At 45.2% G+C, this 23676-nt stretch overlaps 1 protein-coding gene across 1 annotated transcript in view; it reads left to right on the forward strand.

The window, feature by feature from the left end:
- Window positions 1–23676, forward strand: part of LOC111234907 (plexin-A2-like) — a 158367-nt gene that overhangs the window by 30666 nt on the left and 104025 nt on the right. The window contains exon 3 of the mRNA XM_022763109.1: window positions 21639–21773. Coding sequence (XP_022618830.1) covers window positions 21639–21773 — 135 coding nt within the window. The remainder of the gene's footprint in view (window positions 1–21638; window positions 21774–23676) is intronic.

Consider the following 23676-nt stretch of genomic DNA (forward strand, 5'->3'; position numbering starts at 1 on the left):
CGTGTGTGGAAGTGAAGGAAATTGAGTGCATGTATTCTTTTAAAAAGAGTAGCACACGCAACGTTAAATCATGAAACCAGTGATGACGTCCCTGAAATTCACAAGATATGACACCATTGTTTTTTGTTTTTTTCTGACCTGAATTTTGAAAATTAGAGTCCCTTTGTCTTTTAACTTATGGTGCATGGTTGAATTGTTGTACAGATGGTGTCATAGTCATACAATAAAGACAAATCAGGATTTTAGGCAAGTAAAGCAGGACAGCTTGCAAGAATGGTTGTGGATCAGTAAATCATGTGTCTGTTTGCTCTGCTGCGCTGCCAGGCGGCATGTCACTGTAGTCGTAATGGGCCTGTTCCCAATCTCTAAGGTCACTAGTTCCAAAAACTTGTTACTGTCATCCCTCGAGAACAGAACAGTCAAATCATGTAAATGAGAACCACTACTTTTTATTTTGGAATTCGCACTGTATTCCTACTACGCTATCGTACAGAGAGTGACACAGATAAGCAATCAAAATTGTATTAAATGATCGCTGACTGACCAGCACAGATGATGTGTTACATTTGAGGGACGGGCTGTGGTTGACTTGTATTCTCTCGCGGATGAGCAATATGAGTCTACAAGTTCTGCATCTCAGACCATCCTTTAGGAATAAGTTGTAATGACCCTCATCAAACATTAACCGTCTATTATCTGGCTACTGTTCGCACACTCATCACATCCTATATACTTAATCCTCAGTGTGGACCGAGAGTGGTTACCTTAGTTGGTCAAATGAAGGGATGCGGTGAGTGAGGAAAGTGGCAGCATTTGTGTAGAGCTACGCAGTTATCGTTCCGATATGACTCCTACGGATACGAGAAGAGCTCGAGACCGGCCTTCAGGCCTTTTTACTAGTCACTGCACAGCTACTTTTGCAGTCATCACACTTTCAGAGTGAAAAAGGTATTATGTGTGTGTATTGTTAGTGAAAGACCTTATTTTGGGGGCTGAAAGACTGGTTGTCTTGTAGAGCCGGTGCAGCACTACTTTCATGAACTCCTGACTATCTCTGGCAGGAGTTAGAGAAATCAGGTCTGCGCCAGGCCTTCACACACTCACAACCGCTGATATATACAAGTGACCATCTTCCCCCGCCTTCATCACCCGCTTACCCCCATCACGCCGTCCTCACAGTCTCTGTCTCCCGCTTCGTAACTTCACGCGGCCACCGGTTTGCAATACACACACTGGTTTGGATCCCTTACATGTGCACACGCAGACACAAGTGCCCAGACACGTGCAGGTGCGCGCGATCGTGGCGCGCACGTGTCAGATGGCAAAGGAATGCACCATTTATATAGTCATTTGCTTCAGCTGGCATTATCTCAAGCATTAAGAGAAAGGGAGAATAATTAAATGGCAAGTGTGAGGCAGACAGATGCGGTGTTATGAATGGGGGTCATATGGTGGCCAGCTCTGGGTAAGGGGCGTGGGGGTGTTCCTATCTTTCATTATCGCGTGCCCTTTCTGGTTTCACACCGCAGTTCATCCTGTCATTGATACCTGCAGTGACTCCTGCATGTCCACCTCAACATCCCATAGTGGTTTACGACTAAACCCTTGCTCGTCTGGCCTTAACACTCCGCCTCAGCCTCAACCCATCACACACCTCAAATTACACACGTTGTTCAGTGAAAGGGGCACTAGGAGCTCCAGAGTTTTACCATACAGAAAATACAAGAGGAGCCCGAGCAAAAACTCCCCAATTTATGCCCTCTCCACCTGCCCTAAGCTGGTGTTACTGCAACGCACGCTTCTCCATCTCACACACACACACACACACACACACACATCCTGCTCACGACTATACTGTAGTCTACCTATGCCTTTGTGAAAACGAAAAATTCGTAGGATGTATATCAATGATTCCCCTATTGTGTGCATGTCGAGGAATTGCCACCCTGAGGGATGAATATTACAGTTAGGTGATCCGGGCTTTTGGTCAAAGACATTCATTGTTCTCTTCAGGATGCATTGTTTAAAAACTCTTGGGTCTGGCTCAGTAAGTATTCATATAGTGGCAGTCATCACACCGCTAAAACAAACAGAAAATAAGGTTGGTAGGCTCCTGAACAATAATAAATCTGAAATTTGCTTGAACTAAGAGAAGACTTTTGAGGGACCATTTGGGATTCAAGTTTAACATTGCTTGAATGCTCGTTTGTCTTCCACAAAAGTGTCTTTTTACTATTAATGTTTACTAATCTTGCAGGTTTCTCCTCCTTGTTTAGCATTAACAGGCTTTGTCTTGACCAAAAATTGGTAGCAAATGCACTATCATTTAGGGCATACAAAAAGAACTCCGAGTTTAGGACACAGCATAAACAACATAAGATCGGTTAAACAATAGTAATATTTAGTTGACTGGAAAAGCCAAGATTTAACCAAAATCAGTGAATTATCGCCTGAGTCGCCCCCCCAGATACCTTTTCTTATCTAAGCGTCTGCTTGCTAGTGTGGTGTAGTATGCCCGCCGTTGGTGGGCAAGTGCCCTCTTTGTGCGGGGGGGAGGCAGGCGGCTCTCCGGGCCAGTGGCGCCCCCTCCGAGTGCGCTGACCGCCGCCCCGGCCGGACCCATTATCGTTCCGGATCCTCGCGCCGGGACCGGATAATCACCCCAAGCAGAGCTTAAACCGCCAAGTGAGGAGGAAATCAAGGATCAGGGCCGGCCGGCATCGCCCGAGCCTACAACCTGACGCATAAACACCCACCCTCGCCTTGCTTCGGCCGCACACTAAAAGTGCGCCACTGTCCGGTCAACGGGGGGGGCGCGCCGAGTGCGTGAGCACAGCTCCAGGGTTGGCGCTTGTGGGCTTGGATTTCTTGGGGACCTTACGTTATATACTGTAGATTTAGACGCTTGTAATTTTATATAGAAATCAGAGGATTGGTCCATGTCAATTGAAACTCTTTATGGCTAGACATCACACTGAATTCTTTGCCGTTGATGTTTAGCCGATTATTGTGAGGTAATCTGGTTAAAGACACACTGTTGGCTAAATCTTAGGGATTAACTTTATATCCACCAGGAAATTAGTTCATGATACCACTGATAGCCCCATTAAGGTTCCTCTTGACCCTCCCAACACACTCCCAATACTACCACATGAGAGTGCTTGTGAAGGGATTTAGCAACCTTTGACCTCAAACGACCCCTAGGCCCCTTATGGCTTTACACTGCGTGAAAGAACATATGACATCTGCGGCTCTGCATTAACACCTGGACTCCGCATCCTCTTGGACACCACTCGATTTAGAAATCCTGATAACAAAGCTTGAACCCCTTTTTTTTTTCTGTTGTTTGTAAAAATAGCCAAAAATAAAATGACTGGTATTTCACTGTTTACATCACCAACTATGAGCTTTAGTGGAGATCATGTACTGCTCAGACACACAGAACCAGGATTGTTTTCCTTACCCCTCTCGGTACAGGCGGATATTCTGTGCCCAGCCGAAACTGATCCCAACACTGTTTATTCTGGCCTGTATATTGTAGCACAAGAGTGTGTGATGAGTACACTATTCCTCTTGCCATCTGCAGTTTCCAGTCTCTCTTCTCTCACACTCCATGCTAGTGGTAACTGTCGTCCTCCTGGCTCATTTTTAATGTGCTACGACCTTTCTTTTTTAACAGTCCCTTCAGGGAGAGTGTGTGTATTGTGCCTTAAGGGGGTATCCCCTGTCTGCCCCCCCCCCCCCCCCCTAAGAAAATACCTCCCTGGGTCTGCCAAAAAAAAAAACCGTTACTAACACAAACACCCCTTTCTCTCTCCTCCTCCTCCTCCTCCCTCCTCCTCTTCTTTCTCCTCATAGTTACTTCCCACATATGGACACAGTTATTTAGCCTCTTGTTGTGGGGGAACAAAGAGGTTGTAAGCAGCGGTCGGGGGGGGGGGGGGGGGGTTTTAGACACACTATATCAACTTGCTATGAATCCTTCCCACAAGACCTCTCCCGTCCCACCGCCCCTCACCCCCCCACCCCTTTTTATTCAAAGATGGAAAAACAAGCTGCTAGGTTTTTGTTGACCCGAACATTTATGTGGTTTTTACAGTAAGAAGAACAAGAAGGGGAGACGCAGGGAGAAAAGGGGGAAACGAAAAGAAATGTGTCTTTCCACAAAGAGACAGAAAGCCCAGTTGTGGGATAACAGGAAGCCAGAGAGTTATGGGGGGATCTGGACCGAGGTACCAAAACATGGAGCCGTCTGGCCGGAGTCTGTGGTCAGCTCAGGAAAAAAAGAGAAAATGGAGAAAGCGGGTATTGTTTGATGTGGGTCTTACAGCTTCGATTCTTTAGCTAATTAAAGACAAAAAAAAAGGGACACTGTACCTGATCTGCCAGCTTAGCTCATATTTGAACGGTACATTCAAAATTGAGGTATCAATTACATTGAGCTCTGAAATTTGAATTTGAAAGCGTAAATGTGTGAAAGTAGATGAATGATCTCATCCTAAATCTGGCCAAGTCGAGATAGAGCAAGAGTAAGAGAAAATGACAGTGTACTGTAACATGCTTCCTTTGTGGATTTCACGGTAATCTTGTGCGCTTTTTGGCAGAAGATTTTTTAGTGTAACAAAACCCTCCACGGCCCCCACTGCTAATGCTAGACATTACCTCACAAAAGTGGATTTATACAGAGGAAATAGCAAATCCCTCAGGTAATATGGGCATGAATCAGTCAGGCCAGACAGCAGGAAAGATCGCGCTCGCTCCCTCTCTCGGCTCCAGACACGGCGCAGATAGCCCCTCGGTGCTGCTGCATAGCTGTACTGTATTTGTGGAGGAGAGGAAGAGCTGTCACAACCCTTTATACTTTTGACTCTGGCTGTAGCTCAGGGCTAGAGCACAGAGCAGGGTGTTTGTGCGAGTGTGGTAGCTGCGCTGTTTGAGCAGGGAAGAATAAGGGCTGCAGGGTTGTTGGTTTAATTCCTCGCGGTTGTGTGCCTTTGCTGAATAAAGGGAGACACCTATTTAAGCAAACACCCACACGGATACATGCTAATACACCCCAAGGTGCAGTAACTGATGAGTTGCCGGGTACCTTTGCTGCTTCCTGTCTTAATTTTGAGATCCTCCGAATATTCACCGATCAACCACAGCATCAGTTTGAGCCTCCTCCCTCGGGGTGTTATCGCACATCCCCAATTTCTTCTCTACACACACACACATACACACACACACACTGGCTGGCTGCTGACCGGCACTAATGTCCTAATGGCGCTGTCCTACATACTTGGTACACTAGTGTCTGTTGGCAACCTCACACACACACCCTGAGCTGTAGGCGGACGGGGAGGAGAGGGGAACAAGATGGGAGGAGAGGGCTGTCTTCCGGCTGCCACGTACACCTCAGCTCATCTCCTATGCTCTTTTTCTCGCTACAGTTTGCCAGACGGAGCAGCTTTTCTGCCGACCGTCCTGTTTGCATAAAAGAAAGAAGAGGTTGATTTCATTATTTTTCATTCTTTCCTTCTTTGATCCTGAAAGTCTTCAAATAAATGATCTTCATTTGGAAGCATCAACATCTTAAGCGCAGTTATTAGGATAGAAAGAGAGTGTTGCAGTGACAGGTTTTCTTGTTAAAATTAGAAACAAAAATAAAAAGAGCGCTCGTTTCCACTCAACAGAAATTGCCCCGGCTGTGTTCTCTGTCAACAGTGGACAGTGGACTGTTTCTGCAATTATAAGATAATGAAGCAATGAATTTCCCTACATTTCTTGAGCCTGTTGGTTTAGGTTTGTATTTCTCCCTTAATACAATACTCACATGCCCCGTCCCTGTAATCATCCGTTCTCTTCGTTTGGGTCATGATGCGGAACCTTCATAGGGCAGCCACACGTTCATACCCTGTTTTACCTATTTCCCAAATGTGACCTGCGGACAAATTGGAGGGCTTGTAAAACATCACTTGCTCTTGCAGACACACTGCCACATGGCGCCGTGTGTCTGTCAGTGTTATCGTCATAGACTAGAGATGGTCTGACAGAGCTGGGCTGGTCCATCACGGTCCACCCCCTGAGCAGGGGGGAAAGCGCCGCCACTGTCTGGGCTCCTATTTATCCATTCATCCCTGAACACTCCACTGCTCCCCGCTCCCTTTGCATATGGAAGAGGGAAGCAGAAGCTTTGCAGTGTGATGGAGGTGTGTATTGACCCAGCCAGGCGATGAGGATGGAATACTAATAGGGTTAATAGAATTAATGGTGCTGTCACCCTTGGTTGAGGAGGAGTGTCAGGCATCTTGCTGGTCGTTTGCAAGCTGGTTGCGTTTTGCTGGCTGTGACTTGGACTGTATATCTCTGTCTCCAACACTCACTGATATCTTACACGTCCACGTCTTTGTCTGTCTTATTCTCTTTCTAAGAGCTTTACGAAGGCAACTGGACTTGCCTGAGGTTCTTGAAAACGTTTAATTTTTCACCCAAAAGTCCTCGTCAGCTCTAACTGACTGGTGGAGAGTCCCACGCATTTAACCTCTTCTGGGGTCGTTAACACCTTGAGAGTCGTTGAGGTCCTCAACCTTCAAGAACCTCAAGCAAAGTCCAGTTGCCTTCGTACAGCGCTTAGACATACTATTATCATAGACATAACATTCCTTTGACGTTTTGAAACAGAAACGACTGCCGTCCATGTGGCGTTTTAGCTCTGTACGAGAAATAATCTCCACCCATGCTAATAGGCCTGAAAAAACACACATGACCATTCGTGTACACTGCTGGTGTAAACGGAAAGCAGATTGTCTACTCTGCAGTTGGTTGCTTAGTTGCAGAAAATACTATGAACAAGGAGCAGCAATGGTGGAACATAAGAGTGTAAGAGTGATAGGAACATGACGAATCAGTGAAGGATACCCAATCAGGAACGAATCTGGGTCTGTTTCCCGTCCAGACTAAAACGCAACCCTCCTTGAAAACTTGAGAGTAGTGTGGACGTAGTGAAGTAGTGTGTAGCAGAAGAGATAGGTTTTAAAACAAAAACATATTATAGTTGATGTAGCCTGACAATCCTCACCGACGTCTTGTTCTCTGCTTTCTCTCTCCCCTCCGCTCTTCTGTATCTTTCTTTTCCTCCCTCATTCTGCCTTCAAATGGCTAAAAGCTGCTTTAATAATGCACCTTTGTAGCAAATGGCCTTTGTTCATTCAGCTATTGATTTTATAAAGTGGTTTTGATCTATAAGTCTTTATATTCCTTGTGTCCTTGCAGGAGCCTGATTTGTGAATGTGTGTTTGTGTGTGTGTCTGTATGTGTGTGTGTGTGTGTGTGTTTATGATTCCGCGCCGGTCCGGAGGCAGGCATAGTGCGTGTAATAATGGAAGGTTGACATTTAAAGCAGTGTATTTAGTGCCACTGAATTAGCATACTTTAACTGGCTGGTCTATTCCTTCTGGAGAGAAGCAGGCATTAAATCCTAACGCAAGATTGGTGGGCAATTTTAAAGAGCTTTAGTGAAGATTCATAGACTACAAAATGTGCTGGAATCACACACAATGTACACACAGTCACACAGACACATTCCTCTCCACCTTCTCTGTCTCCGTCTCCGTCTCTCCCTCCTTCTCTTTCAACTTACTCTGACCTGAGTGTGTGCTGCTCGTCTGTTCTGCATACACAGCAGTTTCCCCTCCTGCCGCTCCAGAGCATGTGTATGAGTTATGAGGGGATGAGAGAGGATGGTTGACTGTGTGTGTGTGTGTGTGTGTGTGTGGGGGGGGGGGGGTTGTTTGTGTCTGAGCGTTTGGGGTGGATAAAGGAAGATACTCTGTCACCAACACATGTCTATACTGATGAGTATCTCTGATCCCCTGGTCTACAGGAAGACGCAGGCCTTTTGCTGTTTTGCATGTCTAATGTAGAAAAGAGGGATGCACAGCTGCGGTCTATGGAGTCAGTAGAGGCGCCTGTGCATACAAGCATGTGCCTGTCTGATCATGCGCTTGTGTTCCCTCGCAGTAAATGTCCTAAGTGTGCGTAGAAATGTTGAGAACAGAAGACCATAAGTCATTATTCACAATGTTTTCTAATTAGCGGACGAATGAATCAAGGCCTTATTTACTGCTCTCACATAGAACAAATATGCCTGAAAGTCATTAGCGTGTTTTATGTGCAGACAGCATTACACATGCTCGCGTGGACATACTTTACAGAGTGTCGTCTAGACTCTCGGCTTGGCTGGATTCTTTATGTACAGTAAAGCTATTTTTTTTTTAATTCAGTTAGTGATTTGCTTTTCATGTGCATAGCCCTCATAGACATTTAATGCTAAGTACATCGATCTGATTGGTTGGATAATTAGGCCGCACAGACACGCACACACACACACAAAGATGTACACACACACATTTGCATTAATATGCATAGTATAGCATCAGTTAGACAGTGATGCGGTAAGAAAATAAATCTAATAAAGGCTTTCACATCTGTTTATTGTATTTTAAATCATGTAAAAGATTCTGCTACACAGGTTACATTATTTAGGAGCTTATTTCATCACCCTACAGCAGTCGGTTTTTTATATGATGTCATGCTACCAAAACAGAGAGGGAAAGTATTGAATTTCAGTGCCTTAAAAAGATTTTCACTACAGAATAATATGAGATAAAGGAGTATAATTAGTAATGTGGAATATTTGTTCATGGTGCTTTGTTGACAGTCAGCCCTGCCTTTGTCAACATGGAGAGTATCAACTGAAAAATGTCTTCAAATCAAATTATGTAATTCTGAAATGAAAAAAAGTGAGGATCAGCCTTTGTTTCAGCTTAGGAAACAAAATGAATGTGTGGGCTGATGCCAAAGTCACAGTGTTGGTGTTGTAACCGCACCAAAAGCTGTTAACCTATGGAAATAAATCAGGTTGAACTGAAGTCATGACCCGACATATCCTGTTTTCAGTCTGAGAGAGTGTTTGTGCTGGAATGCAGTTGTTTCCTGGCAAGTTGAAGTTACCCTGTACTGGGGGGAAAACCAGCACTGAAACAACTAAAAATGGTCAACACATTCTCTTAACCAGTTCATCCTGAGCCAAAGATGAGCCTGAACAATAGTGATGACATAATAGTTTTTTATATCTCCAAGCACACGCACACACACACTCTCACGCACAAACATTCACATGGACACACACTTTCAGTTGATTCCCTGCTGATCCTGTGCCCAAGGGGAGAGAGGTTACCATGGCAACCCTTGTCCAGCACAGGGGTTTTGGCCTGCTTTTCTTGTGAGCATGTTGAATGGGGTCAGACAATCCAAACACACACAACCCCCCACCCCCCCAATCTCATCAGTAGCATCACTGTCTCACTGCAAACAACTGACTGGATAAACTGCTGTCCCTCATAGTTCATCCTACCCCCCCCCCATTACTTTTTTTTCCTGTTGGCCAGCAGAGGTCAAAGGTTTGCGGTGTGGTGTCCCATCTTGCCCTTGCCTCTTTGTGGAAACCTACAGGAGGAGCTCTAATTATCCAGGGGGCTGCTGGGAACTTGGTAGGTTAGAGTTAACGGGAGGTGAAAGGTTGTGACATCAGTCTCTATGGAGATATATGTGGTATGGAATGCTTTCATGGTATTGGTGTGATGCCATGGAAAGGAGCGATCGGCCCCCTCACCTGACCAACCTAGGCCTATGTGTACCGGCTTCTTACCTCAATACACCGCCTCACTCCTCTAAACTAATCTGATGTTTTTATTAGATTGGTCATCTTCATTCTCACTGATTGAGTTCATCATGTGTTCACATGAGAAACACCGAGGTATGTAGGTTTACTGCGAGGACATCCCTGCGGTACGCGTGTTGTAGTGTGTATGTGATGAGCAGAAGAAATGGGGATTATGTGGAATCAGTAACTTACAAAAAAAGACTAGATTTATGGGAAATGAATTTCAGCTGCAAAAAATAAAAGGAAAAAGAGCTCACAGTATAGGGTGCACGCAAGCAGTACAAAAATACCACAGCAATGACTTATTGACTGATCAAGGCTAATGCCAGAAATAAACTAAAATATGGATCCTGCAGATTACCATTTCCACATTATCCTGCTCCTCTGTATAATCTCTCTCTTTCTCTCTGTATATCCATGTTACTGTTATACACACTTCATTAGGATCACTGCACTGGCCTCACTTTTGCTCTCAGTTCCTCCTGGCGTGGATTCCACGAGATGTTGGACTCATCCCTTTGAGACTCCGCTGCATTTTGGCGTGATTGCATCACATCATTTCTGCGGATTTGTCAGCTGCACATTCATGCTGCCAATCTCCTGTTCTACCACATCCCAAGGGTGATCCACTGGATTCACATCTGGTGACTGGGGGAGGCCTCTGAAGTTCACTGAACTCACCAGTTTGAGACGACTTTTGCTTTGTGACATGGTGACATTATCATGCGGGAAGTTGCCATTAGAAGATGGGTAAATTGTGGCCATAGAGGGATGCACATAGTCAGCGACAATACTCAGATAGTCTGTGGCACTATTCGCAGAACTGTCGCCCACTGGCTGTTTCTGTTTTTGGCACCATTCCGTGTGAACTCTAGCAACTGTCATGTGTGAAAATCCCAGGAGATCATCAGTTTCAGAAATACTCAAACCAGCCCAAGTCATTGAGGTCACATCTTAACCCATTCTGATGTTTGATGTGAACATAACTGAAGCTCCTGGCCTGTATCTGCATGATTTTATACATTGTATCAACCTTGTGAGGCAGGTGAGAATCCATCTTGCTAGGATCCAAGATCTGCGCTTGTAGCTGAACCACAGTGGTTCAGACTAATCAGCGTCCTATGAGGGAGGAGCCTCGGACACCGACTGACCATTCAAAGGCGACAAAAATCATCTACCGTCCTGCTAACTAGCTTTCAAAGCTCCTCAGACTGCTGCTTCTTGTTGTGTCTCCTCCTTGGCGCTTTCCTGCTACGTCATATTGATGGACAGATGGCTCATCCAATCACCTGCCAAATTTCTTTTTTTTAATTTTTTTTTAATTTTTTTTATTTTGAAAGCGCCTGTCCTTTTCCAAACAGTTACCATCGAAACCTTCCCAGATGGTTCTGTGTGACAAACCATCTGGCAACGTCAGGTTAACATCATCCTGCTACCACGTGATTGGCTGACTGACTGGATAGTTGCACAAATAAGCAGGCGTACGTAGCTTATTCTACCTCAGCACTTCTCTCTTTTTCTTCATGTCCTTGGCTTCTCCCCGGGCTCCTTCACACTCATGTCTCATTACATGCCACGTGCTTATCTGTAATAGGTCCAGCACATGTCAGAGAGGGCCCGCGTTAATGTAGGCTTGATGAAGACTTCACTCAGTGTCAAAGCATTATAGCAATATTATACATTCATCAATAGCATGCTCAGTCACCTATAGGGAGGTTGTTGAAGCCCACACACATTACAGGTGTAAAAGGCAGGCTTGATTGAAGTGCTTTTATTTTCTCATTTACTGCTCTGATCCCGCTGGCTATAATTTCCTAGTATCTCACTTCTACCTGCCAATCTTGTCCCACATTTAAATCTCACAAATCCGGTGGGAGATATTGAAACAATTTCCAGCTAATTTGCCCCTCACCTGAGCCTTTTCCGAGATACTTTTTGATTCACATATCTTTGTGATCTACTTTGAAATACGCCGAGGGAGAAAACAGGCGGTGTGATATTTTCCTCTGGTTCAGACTGTTTGACATTTCTGTAATAACTTTTGTCTAACCATCAGTGCATTGGCAGTGTGTACTGCATGTAATGGTTGTCTGATTGCTTTGTCCCTTGCTTATTTACTCACATAAAATAAGCATCGTTTCTCTTTCTTCTTGAACACATGCATCATAACAGCAAGAGCTTCACCTTTGAAACATAATTTTCCCTGGAGAGAAGGCTCTGTTATTAGAAGTCAGGCTTTTGTGAAGAGGTATTTGTTACTTGTGTGCTGATAACAAGGAATTGTTAAGCTTGTGTGGAGGTGTGTATAATCGTCTGAGCGTGCGTTTTATCCTGGTATCATATATTGTGATGCTGCTGTCTGTATATAAAGCCTCAATAGGACTAAATAGTTGTCATCACCAGGGTTGAGGTGTGAATGCTGCTGCGTCTCTGCTGGGAGTAGCCACCGTGCTGACTCCCTTTTTCTCACCTCCCCTTTAACACTCTGCCAATTTTCATTCCTAGTCTTCAAGACACCCTTCTTTTCCATTTTGTGCTTGTTTAATCCACCTCATCCTTCTTTCTGTCAGCTCTCTCTGTTCATCTTGTCTGTCACTACATCCACACTAATACATTTTCACTTTAAATGGCATTTTAAAATGAAAACAATCTCCGTCCGGGTGACCTCAACCTTCAAGAATCTCAAGCAAAGTCCACTTGCCTTCGTACAGCACCATGAACTGGATGACTGAGGCTACGTCCTCACTTATAAGTTGTCATTTTAAAGCGCTGTTTTAAAACGGAAACCGTCTCCGCATATTCATGTACACTGAGCATGTGCGAGGAAGCAGATCGTCTACTGTGCCGTTGACTAGCTGCAGAAAATACAACAGCAAAGGAGGTTGTAGTGTTCAAAACTCCACAACAGTTGCTAGCAAAGACAACAAGGTCAGCAACGCTTGTATTTTGTTATCCATGTTGCTTTCATTGCTAGTAGTCGAGGCTTCAAAGACCCATTCAGGCCCTGGATGCGTATGTCATCATTTCCCAGGTTCTCCGTTTTTGCCTGTCCAGACTAAAAGGCAACCCCAGAGTTTTCAAACTAAAACAGGGCTAGGAGTGTTTCCAAAAGTCTCAACGCCAGGCATAAACGTATTAGTGTGGATGTAGCCTTTCTCTTTCTTCAGTCAGGTCAGCTAATAGAGAAAAACTTCCTATGGTGTCAGCCGTTTCGTTTCTGTACAAAAACCATTTCATTCTCAGTCTTCGGGTGCCAGTTGAGTAGAAACAGCGGCTTCTGCGTTCTGGTGAACCCCCCCCCCCCCCCATTATTGAGGGCTGAGCAGAAAATCCCTCCCCACCACCACATCCCTGGGTTTGTGCTCTCTCTAAACCTCCTTGGCCTGCATCCATCACCAGCACGCTGGCCACAGTTCAGTGTTTTAATGCCGAGCTAAATATAGGCCTCACATTGTGCTGCTGTGCTTAATATGTGTGTTTGGGCTGATTAGAACTGAGGCCTGATCTCATCCCGCCACAGACCCCTTAATGCATGCGGCAGTCTCTGGTTTCTATTTGGATTCGGGGGGCAAACAGGGGAAAAGTGCTGATATAATCATGTTTAGGGTTGTGAGTTGTGTGACCGGGAGAGATGGCGATATTACAGAGCTAAAATGGAGCTGAATGAGTCTTGGATAGAGCTATTACAGACACAGCTGTTGTAAGATTGGCTGTTAAGACTTGCTGGGAAGCACTTTAATGGGATGTTTGCTTTTCGATATTCACCGACAATCGATGTTGATAAAGAAACTGGTTAGTTGAATGGTTATCACACGTGATTTGTCGGGTACAGTCTCAGTCGCGTTTTTTGTCCAAACAGATGAGGGAAGATGTTGTATAGGAGAGGGTTAACTGCTTTGTACATGGAGCGGGGAGGCAAATCAATAGGCTTTATGGTGCCTGGCCAAAAATATGAAGTAATTGCTCCTTGTATTGACTAAGGCTCAGGTCATTTTAGCAGATATACTGCAGTGCCACCACACGAGCAGGTTAGGGAGAGAATTACACATATGAGGAGTGGAGTCTTTCTCTTGATGCCTGTGTCTGTTTCTTTCATTTGCCCCCCCCCTCTCCTGCCCCTCCAGCCCCATGTATCCTCTTTCTCTTTTCTTTTTTCCCACTCACCTTTTCCCCAAACTCTACTTTCTTTCTCTTCCCCCCCCCTTTTATCCCCCCCCCTCTTCCTGTCTTCCCACATGTTCCTCACCTCCATCACCACAGAGAGACCTCTCCAGCCTCCAGTCTGTCCGATGGGAAGTGACACATAGCGCATATAGGGGAGCGGGCTAACATGCGCCTTATGGGAGCTTATATTGTACAACAGGAGCAGGAACAAAAGAGAGGCAGCGTGCTGGGCTGGTGGGAGCCGTCACACACACTCAAACACACACATACACACACACACACACACACACACACACACACACACACACACACACACACACACACACACACACACACACACACACACACACACACACACACACACAAACACACATATACACACAGCACATTTCTACATGCCGCTCGCTACTGACACCAAAATTCTTCAGCCTGACACTGGTGATGGATTAGATGCGTTATCGAGGCGGAGAGAGGCTCCATGTTTTCTCCCAGTGCAGGGAGAGAGACAGTGAGAGAAAGAGAGAGAGAGAGAGAGAGAGAGAGAGAGACATACACACACACACACACAGGCAGACGAGTAGCCTGTACCCATTCCACCTGAAGTAAAGAAATACAATAGCAATCTGCTACATTTCAAGCGGGGTTTCCAGGAGAGAGATGCGAATAGATAGAGATGGAGAGCCTGGTTGGTACACAGTGTTCCGCCAGCTGTCGAATACAGCCAGTTGATTTGTGTCTATGTTCGTGTGTATGTGTGTGTGTGTGTGTGTGTGTGTGTGTGTGTGTGTGTGTGTGTGTGTGTGAGAGAGAGAGTGTTCATGTATGTTCCATCATGAGCTCGGAACTCATGTGTACAGTACATTCATGTGTGTGTGCCTCTGTTTACTAGTTATACAGAGGAAATAAGCTTGAATTAGTGTGTGTGTGTCACTATTATCTGACTTCTGGTGTGTTGGTGATGAATTCCCCCCCACACACACACACACACACAAACACACCAGAGTGACTCATCCCAACCAGTCCACTCACCCCGATGCAGCCCCTACTCATGCCCGAAGAGACTGACTTCATCGCAGGCTGGCCATTATACATCCATCTCTATCTCCGGGGGGGATGGACAGTGGATCTGTCAGCCCACCTCACACCTCAGTGTCACCCTTCTTTCACTCTGCCATGTAACACGATGTAGTCACACTCACATGCATGCACACAAAGACTATCTTATACACCCAGACCTCATGCACAGGGGCCCATTAAAAGGAGGTGTTGCGGCCACAGTGTCTAGTGTTTGAATATTCTCAGTGTTGGATATATGGATTCCCTTTGAACGCACTGATCTCTTCCCACACTTAAAAAAAAACAACGTAGGGCCCTCTCTCCTGCAGTAACCCTTAGCATAGCAACCGTAAACACCAGTGAATGCTCAGTTTGGTGGGGTTAAAAGCAAAGGACATACAACAAGTACTGTATGTCGGATAGTGTATGTGTCTTTTTTTCCCCTGAAAGCTGGACTGGCAATGCAAAATTCTATGTGAGATCCCCCCCCCCCCGCGTCAAAAAAGCCTTTCAAATCATGGCTGTCTCCTGACAAGCTTCACTGGCTCTTAAAATGCTGTCATCAATCTGTCACTTGTCATCTGGCCCAAGGTACCAACCAGTCTACAACACCAAATTGAAGGCCATTAAGTGAGGCCAAGATTGGCCCCATCAGATGTATTGGATTTGATTGGATAAGGGTTATCATGGTCATTGTCGGATCCCTCTGACCTGTGTCTTTTTCAGTCAGCCCCCCACTTGCCTACAAAGCTTCCTTTTTTCCTCAGTGGAGCCGCCTCACTCAGTGGTGTCTCTGAGAAATGGTCAGTGTATAGAGACAGAGCGGGAAAGGTGGCGGCGGCGTGCTGCCGTAGGAATCTAATCCAGCGCGTGGGATCGGGCAGATAAAGGTAATGCCTATCACTTCAACACCCAAGACTGTTGAACTGGATTAGCGCAGATGCAGGAGATAGCTGCTAGATAGGTTACTTAGAGACTTAAACTTTCACTCGCCACTCTATTTTTCTACACTTCCCTCTCTCTCTCTCTCTCTCTCTCTCTCTCTCTGCAAACACAGCTGAGTTTTAGCCATAACAGCACAATCTCCCTAAAATCAACTCCCATTATGCTATTCTTGTACAAGGTGTAGGTGGAAGCCCTACAATTTGACTTAATCCTATCCCGGTTCAAGGTGTTAGTGTGGCTTGTGCTGCACGCTGTGGCTTGGTAAAGGTTCTCGTGCGTGGGTTACAGTCTGCTCTGCCAGCTGAAATATGGTGGTAAAATAATGCACACCCTCATGTATCTGTATTGGTGTTGGCAGCCACCTGTGCATATGTGCGTCCTGTCTCAGAAACGCAAAATAAAACCTCCCTCAAGGCAAAGGTTTGAAAATAGCTTTTTCCAAATCTGAAAAGAAAGCAGCTCTCAGGTAATAGTTAGCAGCTGTGGCCATTAAAGGAGAAGCATTCTTTAAAAATGGAGTGGCTAATGTTGAACAAACACTGCAAACGGAGACAAGCTGTAAAACAGAGACCAAATCAGTAAATCAGCAAATCATCCCTCACAATGTTTTGCTTGTAAAACATGTTTATATTAGGATTTTTTTTTTTTTTTTCCGTTTTAAAACTAAATTTGAATGGTGGCATTTTATTCTTCAGCGGCTTCTCATACAGTGGAGGCTTGTACAATTTGGTCATTTTGGCATTTTGTTGCATAAGGGTGCCCTACAGAGGGAACCTCAGTTTTGTCCGTTTCTTATTTCCTTGTATCTCTGAGCAGCAGCATCCACAATGCACTGCAAAACACACATTTGATGCACTTTTACCCTGGATTTATTCAGCACTTTTCACTCAGCAAATTGCTTCACACAGACTTACACGGTTGGGGATCCAGTGTCTGGCACAGTGTTCAAAACCAGTGAGACCAAGTGAGTGAGAGAGAGAGAGAGAGAGAGAGGGAGAGAGGAAGAGAGGAAAGAGAAAGAGAGAGAAGGGCAATTTGAATTGGAGTTTGGTCAATCTTCAAACGTTTTTCCAGGGTGCTTACATGGTCTGATCAAAAGCACCCCACTGGCACGGGCCCTTGTAGCCACAAGGGGAGGCCTCTGATGCCGCTGCCATGGCTTCCCTGCTGGCCAACCCCCCACCCACCCACCACCACCACCACCACCACCACTTCCCACCCGCTCATGCCTGACTAGGTGCTGTGACATAAAGTTTGTAACATTAAAAACAAAAGTTCCTTTTTCAATCCATCCATCTGTTTTTGCAGTATGTGGCGGCTTGGGAACCTTGCCCTCTCTCATGCGCAGTAAAATATTAGTATTCCATACACCATTACATCAGTTATGAAAGTGTCTTTACTATTGAAAAAGAGTAAACTGAAATGTTTTCAAAATGTACATGCATCTTAATAACACTTAGTTTATCATTGTTTTAACTTGAAAATAAAAATGCAACATCTGATTGAATGTAGCAATGTTGGGTTGTTAGCTACCCACTGATTTCAGAGGTGCAAAATTAAGGACAAAAACTAAAGACATCACTTTTGGTCATATCAAGTTTTTAGTTTTATAACAGCACATTAAGTTTAGTATCATTCTACATGTTATAGTCCACAATAAAACATTATCCGTGTGGTAGTGCAGGGAAGCTTGACCAGGCTCTGATGCTGTCAAAAGCCGCTTTTACACAGCCTGTTCAAGGCGGGAATGTTTACGCCTTTATCCCGTCTCACTGTATAAAAGTATAAAAAAGGTACAAACACGAAATGGTGGGGACACTGTTGTTCCGGCAATAAGCCAACAGCGGAGGCAGTCACAGTGACGGCTAGACAGTCTGTGTAAAAGGGAGAGCCGACATGGCGGGGCACACGCCGACGCTGTTGTGTTACATGTCAAGCCTCTGATTCCTGAACACGGGCATGCTATCTAAAATCACACACTGGAGCAGCATCATGTCGGCTTTGTTTTGCTCAGTGTAAACAATTAAAGCATAACGAGGGGTCTTTTTGAGTGCAACAGAGCAGGATCTGTAAACTTCCATCTCTGGAAAATTAAAATACAATCAACTAAATTGCAAATTTGGCTTCAGAGAGAAAAAAACAAAACAATTCAAATCCAACTAAAGGTAACACCACATGCACACAGCTACATCATTCCCTCTGAACTGACAGATAACTGCCTCCTTAAAGAAGTCCTCCAATCTACAATCAGTTAAGGCAGAACCATATTTCTCTCGGGGGTCTCGCACCTAAAACAGGCAATGACAAAATGTCACTTGTATCAGTGAACATTAGTACAATCAAGACAAAATGTTCCTGCCCGACTCGCCAAGAAAACGAACCATATCATTAGGAAAAAAAACAAATTATAATCAACAAAACATTCCCCATACTTGGTTTAACTTGGTGCCGGCCCCTTTAATTTCTGAGTAAGTCAGAAAAAAGATACATTTATCATTTAAATCACGAAAACTAAAGATTCGAATAAACAACAACTGAATTTAAAGGATTCTTGTATGAGTTTTCATTTTACCAGAAAATGATGTAATGTGTGTAACGTTGTGGTTGCACCCACTTTGTCACAACATTTGAAAAAAATTTATTATAGAGAGAGAGAGAGAGAATGTAGTGTGTGTGTATATACATATACAGTATATATATGTATATATATTTATATATACACACACCCTACACTGCAGTCAGGAAAATGTGGTCCAAAGTTATTTAAAAAGTGGTGAAATTCGTTTGGATTTTGAAAACTAAATATGGCAACCCCGGCGTGTGCTCCAGGATTTATAGCGAGCTGATTAAGAAGTCCTCCCACTCAGCGACGCCCGGGGACGTTTATTTCTGTCGTTACTTCTCCAGGCGTCTTTCACAGCGTGTCTGCGTGTGTCTTGTTTGCATTTGTTTGCATATGACTGATGTCACATGTGAATATTATGAGAATGAGACGGCTGCTAACAGGTGGGATTCGTACCCTCAAGCCCCTCTGACAGTATTACGTCTGTGAATTGAAACTTTGGTTTTCAACACAAATGTTGAACACTGGTGTTTCTTTTCAGCAAATATTAACTACACAGTCCACAGTGCCCCTGGGGTACATGTAGAGTGTTTTTCACCACTCTCACCCATCTTCACCTTTTTTCTCCCCCCGTTCTTCACTTTTCTCAGTTGCAGCTCCTCGATGCTGCTGATGGAGGGGGGTTAGCTAATGGCTGTGGTGTTGAAATGGGGAGGGCGGGGGGGGCGTGTGAGACCGGGCCAAAGCAAGAGCAGCTCTCTGGGGTACCAGGGGTGGATGGGTCCTTGTAAAATAGAGGGGCAGTAAAATTGCCAGAGGGGGCTTGGGGTGGTATGAATCCAACCTGTTAGCAGCGTTCTCATTCAGCCTGATAAATAATGCAGGTGTCAAATGGGGCAGAGAGGTGATGTGTTCGAGGACCTGAGAGAGAGCCAGGCTAAAGGTTGAAGTAAACCGATACTGAGGAAATGGATGTTTTGGACCTGAGAGTCACTTTACTCAGGTGGTTAGATACTGTAGGCTGGTAGAATGGCAGCGTAGGAGTGAGTGTGATAAAGAGATGGAGTTTTTGACAGAATTATTTTTGCTCCACTAAGCACTGTTTTCTCCATTTACTTGCCCAGGGTTTTCATTTTCCTCACTCTCTCTCTTGATTTTTTTTTTTTTTTTTTTTTTTTTTTTAAGATTTTTCTGTTTTATTCACTCCCACCCAGAGGTGAGCCCTGCCCTGCCAAGAACTCCACATTCAACACAACCCACCCTCACACACATGCGCACATTTCTTCGCTACCTTACAATGATGTGGGTGTGTGTTTGTGTCTGCGTATGTGAGAATGTTAACACACTTTGCAAGATTTACAGCTACCATAGAAAAGCAGCTTCTTAATGTGAAAAGCAACCGGCTGTGGGTGTGTTTGTGTGTGCATGGCGGGACGGTGTGAGTTGATTCTGGAGTGTTTGAATGTTGTATTGTTGATTCACTGTAAGCCTAAGAGAAGTATATACAGAGCAACACAGTCTGTTGGTGCTCCTGTTGTTGTGTGCGACTAAATCTTACACCCCTGCTTGGAGAGTCGAGGTTTTGTTTTGGACACGTTCTTAAGGCCGGTGTGTGTGTGTGTGTGTGTGTGTGAGTGTGTGTGTTTCAGGCCAAATATGAATTTCGAGGCCCCTGAACAGCGGCGAGAGGCTGTGTGATAGCAATCTGATTCAGATGAACTGCAGGCGTGCAGGGGGGAAGGTCGGGTTATCTTGTGATCCCTAGTGGCAGCCTGCTAGGACACATATCACAGCATGACAGACTGCTCCTACGGGTGCGCACACACACACACACACACACACACACACACACAGACAGACAACACAACACCCACACTGACACAGTAGCGAACAGAGCGGCGCTGCTCTGGCCGTGCACCAACATGCTTTATGGATGAGCATATTTGCTGAGGTCTCCCTCCACGCTGCAGTGTCAGTAACCAGATGAAGACTGGCACGACGTCCACATCCTGCCTTTCTCCTCCTACATATGGTTTTCACATATGTCCTTCTATTTTTTCTTTCTGTGTTTGGATTAGCCAGCCAAGGTCAAACGTAGGTCAGCCGTGGAAGGCTCAACCACTCGGAGCTCTGCTCCTTCGCTGTGCCGCCTGCTGTCGTGTACTCAGCTAACCCTCAAGCTTTGAAGGCGAAGCTCAAGGGGCTTTGTGTGAACTTGCATCACATTTCTCTTGCTTGACAATCCAACAGTTTGACACACATTTACACACACACACCCACACACATGCAAACACAAAGGCCTGTGTGTGTGAGTGTGTGTGCGCAGATTTGCCTACATACCCTCCCACGCGCCCAGTACATCTTCCTTTGACAGACATATGACCTTGACTTTCCCCTCCGTGATGTTTTATAGAGAGTCTGGCTGCTCTTTGATGCTGTCACAATGTGAATAGATAGATGAATGTTTGGGTGGAGGGAGCCAGCCGGGGATGGACAGATGATAGAGCCATCAGCTTTCACGGGTGGAGGAGGGTCTAGTGACATGTGACATCACAGAGGCATCTCTCACGCCCCAGCTTGAGGAAACCCAAGATTTACTGTCCTGGTTATATATTTGGCCATCGGGATCTGATGAATAAAGGAGAAACGGGGCCCATTTGGGTCATCGAGGGTCACGTACCTCATATAAGTCATTAGAATGCTTTTCCCACTGTTTTTGTAGGAAGGTGGTCTTGGCCTCGAGTTCAAAAGCTTCACTGTGGTAATACATCATTCATCAGGAGGGAGAGCAAAGGAAAACAGAGCTAAGGTTTCACAAAGGTCTAATAATATCAGCAAATAACTCTTAGCAGTTGTAACCTCATCTTTCATAGCATCACAGAGGGGGCTGACATTTACCTCATACCATATAATAACAGAATGAGTGGCGGACATTTTTTGGGCAATTAGAAAGAAAGTATTTGAAAGGCAAGTAATCATCCCTCTGCTGTTCTCACTATTCAAACAGCCCACACGGAGCATCTCCCCCTACCCGAATCTCCCAAGTAGCCAGATGATGATGATGATGATAGATAGATTTTTGCAAATATTATTTGACCCACGTCTGTCATCCCTGTCAATCATTCTGCATGTGTTTTTCTATTCCTGCTGTCACACTGATATAAATAGCAAATCACTGACCTGTTTGTGTTCTGTTTTTCTCAGATTCGTGTCGACGGGCCTCCTTACGGCGGCGTCCAGTATGAGACCATATCAGTCATCAAGGACGGCAGCCCTGTCCTGCGAGATATGGCCTTCTCCCTCGACCGCAACTACCTCTACGTCATGTCCGACAGACAGGTGGGTGTTAGGAAGGACGCGTACCGTACGTGGGAAAGCTGTGATGGCTAGATACACAAGTGCCCTCATGCGGGAGAATGGATATGGCTCGTGTGCATATGTTTAAATGTCAGGAAAAGTGTGTGAATGTATGTGTGTGTGTGTGTGTGTGTGCGTGTGCTCCAGCAGGGCCCAAGATGGCCCACCTCTCAACATCACCAGCACCACCACCCTCTGTTAGCTATAAATAACCTAGGTGGCGCAGCGGGGGACGTTGTGACAGCGTTTGATAATGAAGGAGAACAATGAGGGCAGGGAGAAAGAAAGAAATAGAGAGACAAGGAAAAGACAAGGCACAAATGAGAGGGAGAGAGAGTGAAAGATGAAGGGCACTCGCCGGCTGGCTGAGGCAGAGGATGGGAGGAAGAGTGATGAGGGAAAGAGGAGCAGCTGGAGGAGTGTATGACTTAGACAGAGTAAAAGTGAGACACTAAGAGAAAAAGAGAGACAGACTGCAAGGTCATCCTTTCACACTTCTAATGAAGTGACACAGCATCGCGGGGCAGGTGGGAGGAGGCCGATAGCCATCAATGCAACTGACATACCAAGTAGGCAGGAGTGGACGCGAGGGCAGACAGGGGTGGAAGGGGGGGGACGCAAGGACAGGAGACGCAGGCCGAGGCGATGATGAGAGGAAAACATGGTGGCAGCGAGAGAGATAGAGAGAGAGATGAAAAGAGGAGGAGAAGAGAGGAGAGGAGCAGCAGCAGCTGCAGGGGAGCGTGGCAGCGCGAGCAACCCCAGAGACAGAGAGCGTGCGAGGCTGTCAGTGCGAGGTGATAGATTGCCGTCCTTTCTCCTTATCTTTGCTTTTAACACACTCAACAACCGGCTGGCCGGAGCTTACAGGTGAACGAGCCGTGGTGGGCGGATACGGTGCGAGGGAGTTGTTGAGACAATAGCGTCCATTGCCGAAGGAATGTGGAGGAGAGGAGGAAAACGCTTTATTTTTTTATCCCTTTCAGCATCTGTGACTAACACATCACTTGTGCTGTGTATGATTTGTTTTATTCCACTCCGAAAAACAACAACAACAAAAAAAAAGTTGCTCAGTTTTATTCAGACACTTGCCTGCTGTGAGAGTAAAAATATAACAGTGTCTAATGCAATCACCAGTAATAGCTCCGTACTTCAACCAATATTACAGCTGATCTCTCAGTAAGACAGACCCCAGATGTCTGAACCAAATTATTCCAAATCTCAAATCTCTCTTCTATTAACATTTATACAGTATATTCACCAACTTATTTGGATTGCACAGCCAGTATTTAAGTGTGTTTTTCTAGGGTAAGAACTCCAATCTGCTAAGTATATGCAGATGTATCTGGCAGTGGGGTGATGACTCTGTTGCAAGGCATGACACGAATTCCACAAGTAAAGAAGAGTTTGCGCTAAGTCTAAATTCTGTTTCCCATATTTATTAAATCCTTTATTCCCACTTATTCCACGGATGAAACGTTCGTTTGATGTTGAGCTCATAACTGCTAGTCATCTGAATGAGGAGTGATGTTGGCGAATATTATTAGTATTCAGCATGTCGACCCTTCTGTCTCGCTCTCCCGGGGGTTCGGGGAGGATCGAAGCACAGACACACACATACATATCCACTGAAATGTGGATGTTGCCCTGCATGGATAAAGATACAACTACAGTTAGCCTGATAGTCACACCTGACGATTGGGATTCAGTGTGGCTACACTCTCGTTCAGCAGTTTTTTTTAATAAACGTGTCACATTCAACTGAAACTACATGTTTTTTCTTTTTTTATTCTTCACAGTTAGAATTTGATTCGTTTAGAATTTAATCTGTGATGTTCCCAACCTCAAAGCCTGGACCTGCTCCAGTGTTATTTATTTTACAAGT

Source organism: Seriola dumerili, unplaced genomic scaffold (assembly GCF_002260705.1).
Source record: "Seriola dumerili isolate Sdu_G_001 unplaced genomic scaffold, Sdu_1.0 BDQW01000468.1, whole genome shotgun sequence".
In the NCBI taxonomy this organism is placed as follows: domain Eukaryota; kingdom Metazoa; phylum Chordata; class Actinopteri; order Carangiformes; family Carangidae; genus Seriola; species Seriola dumerili.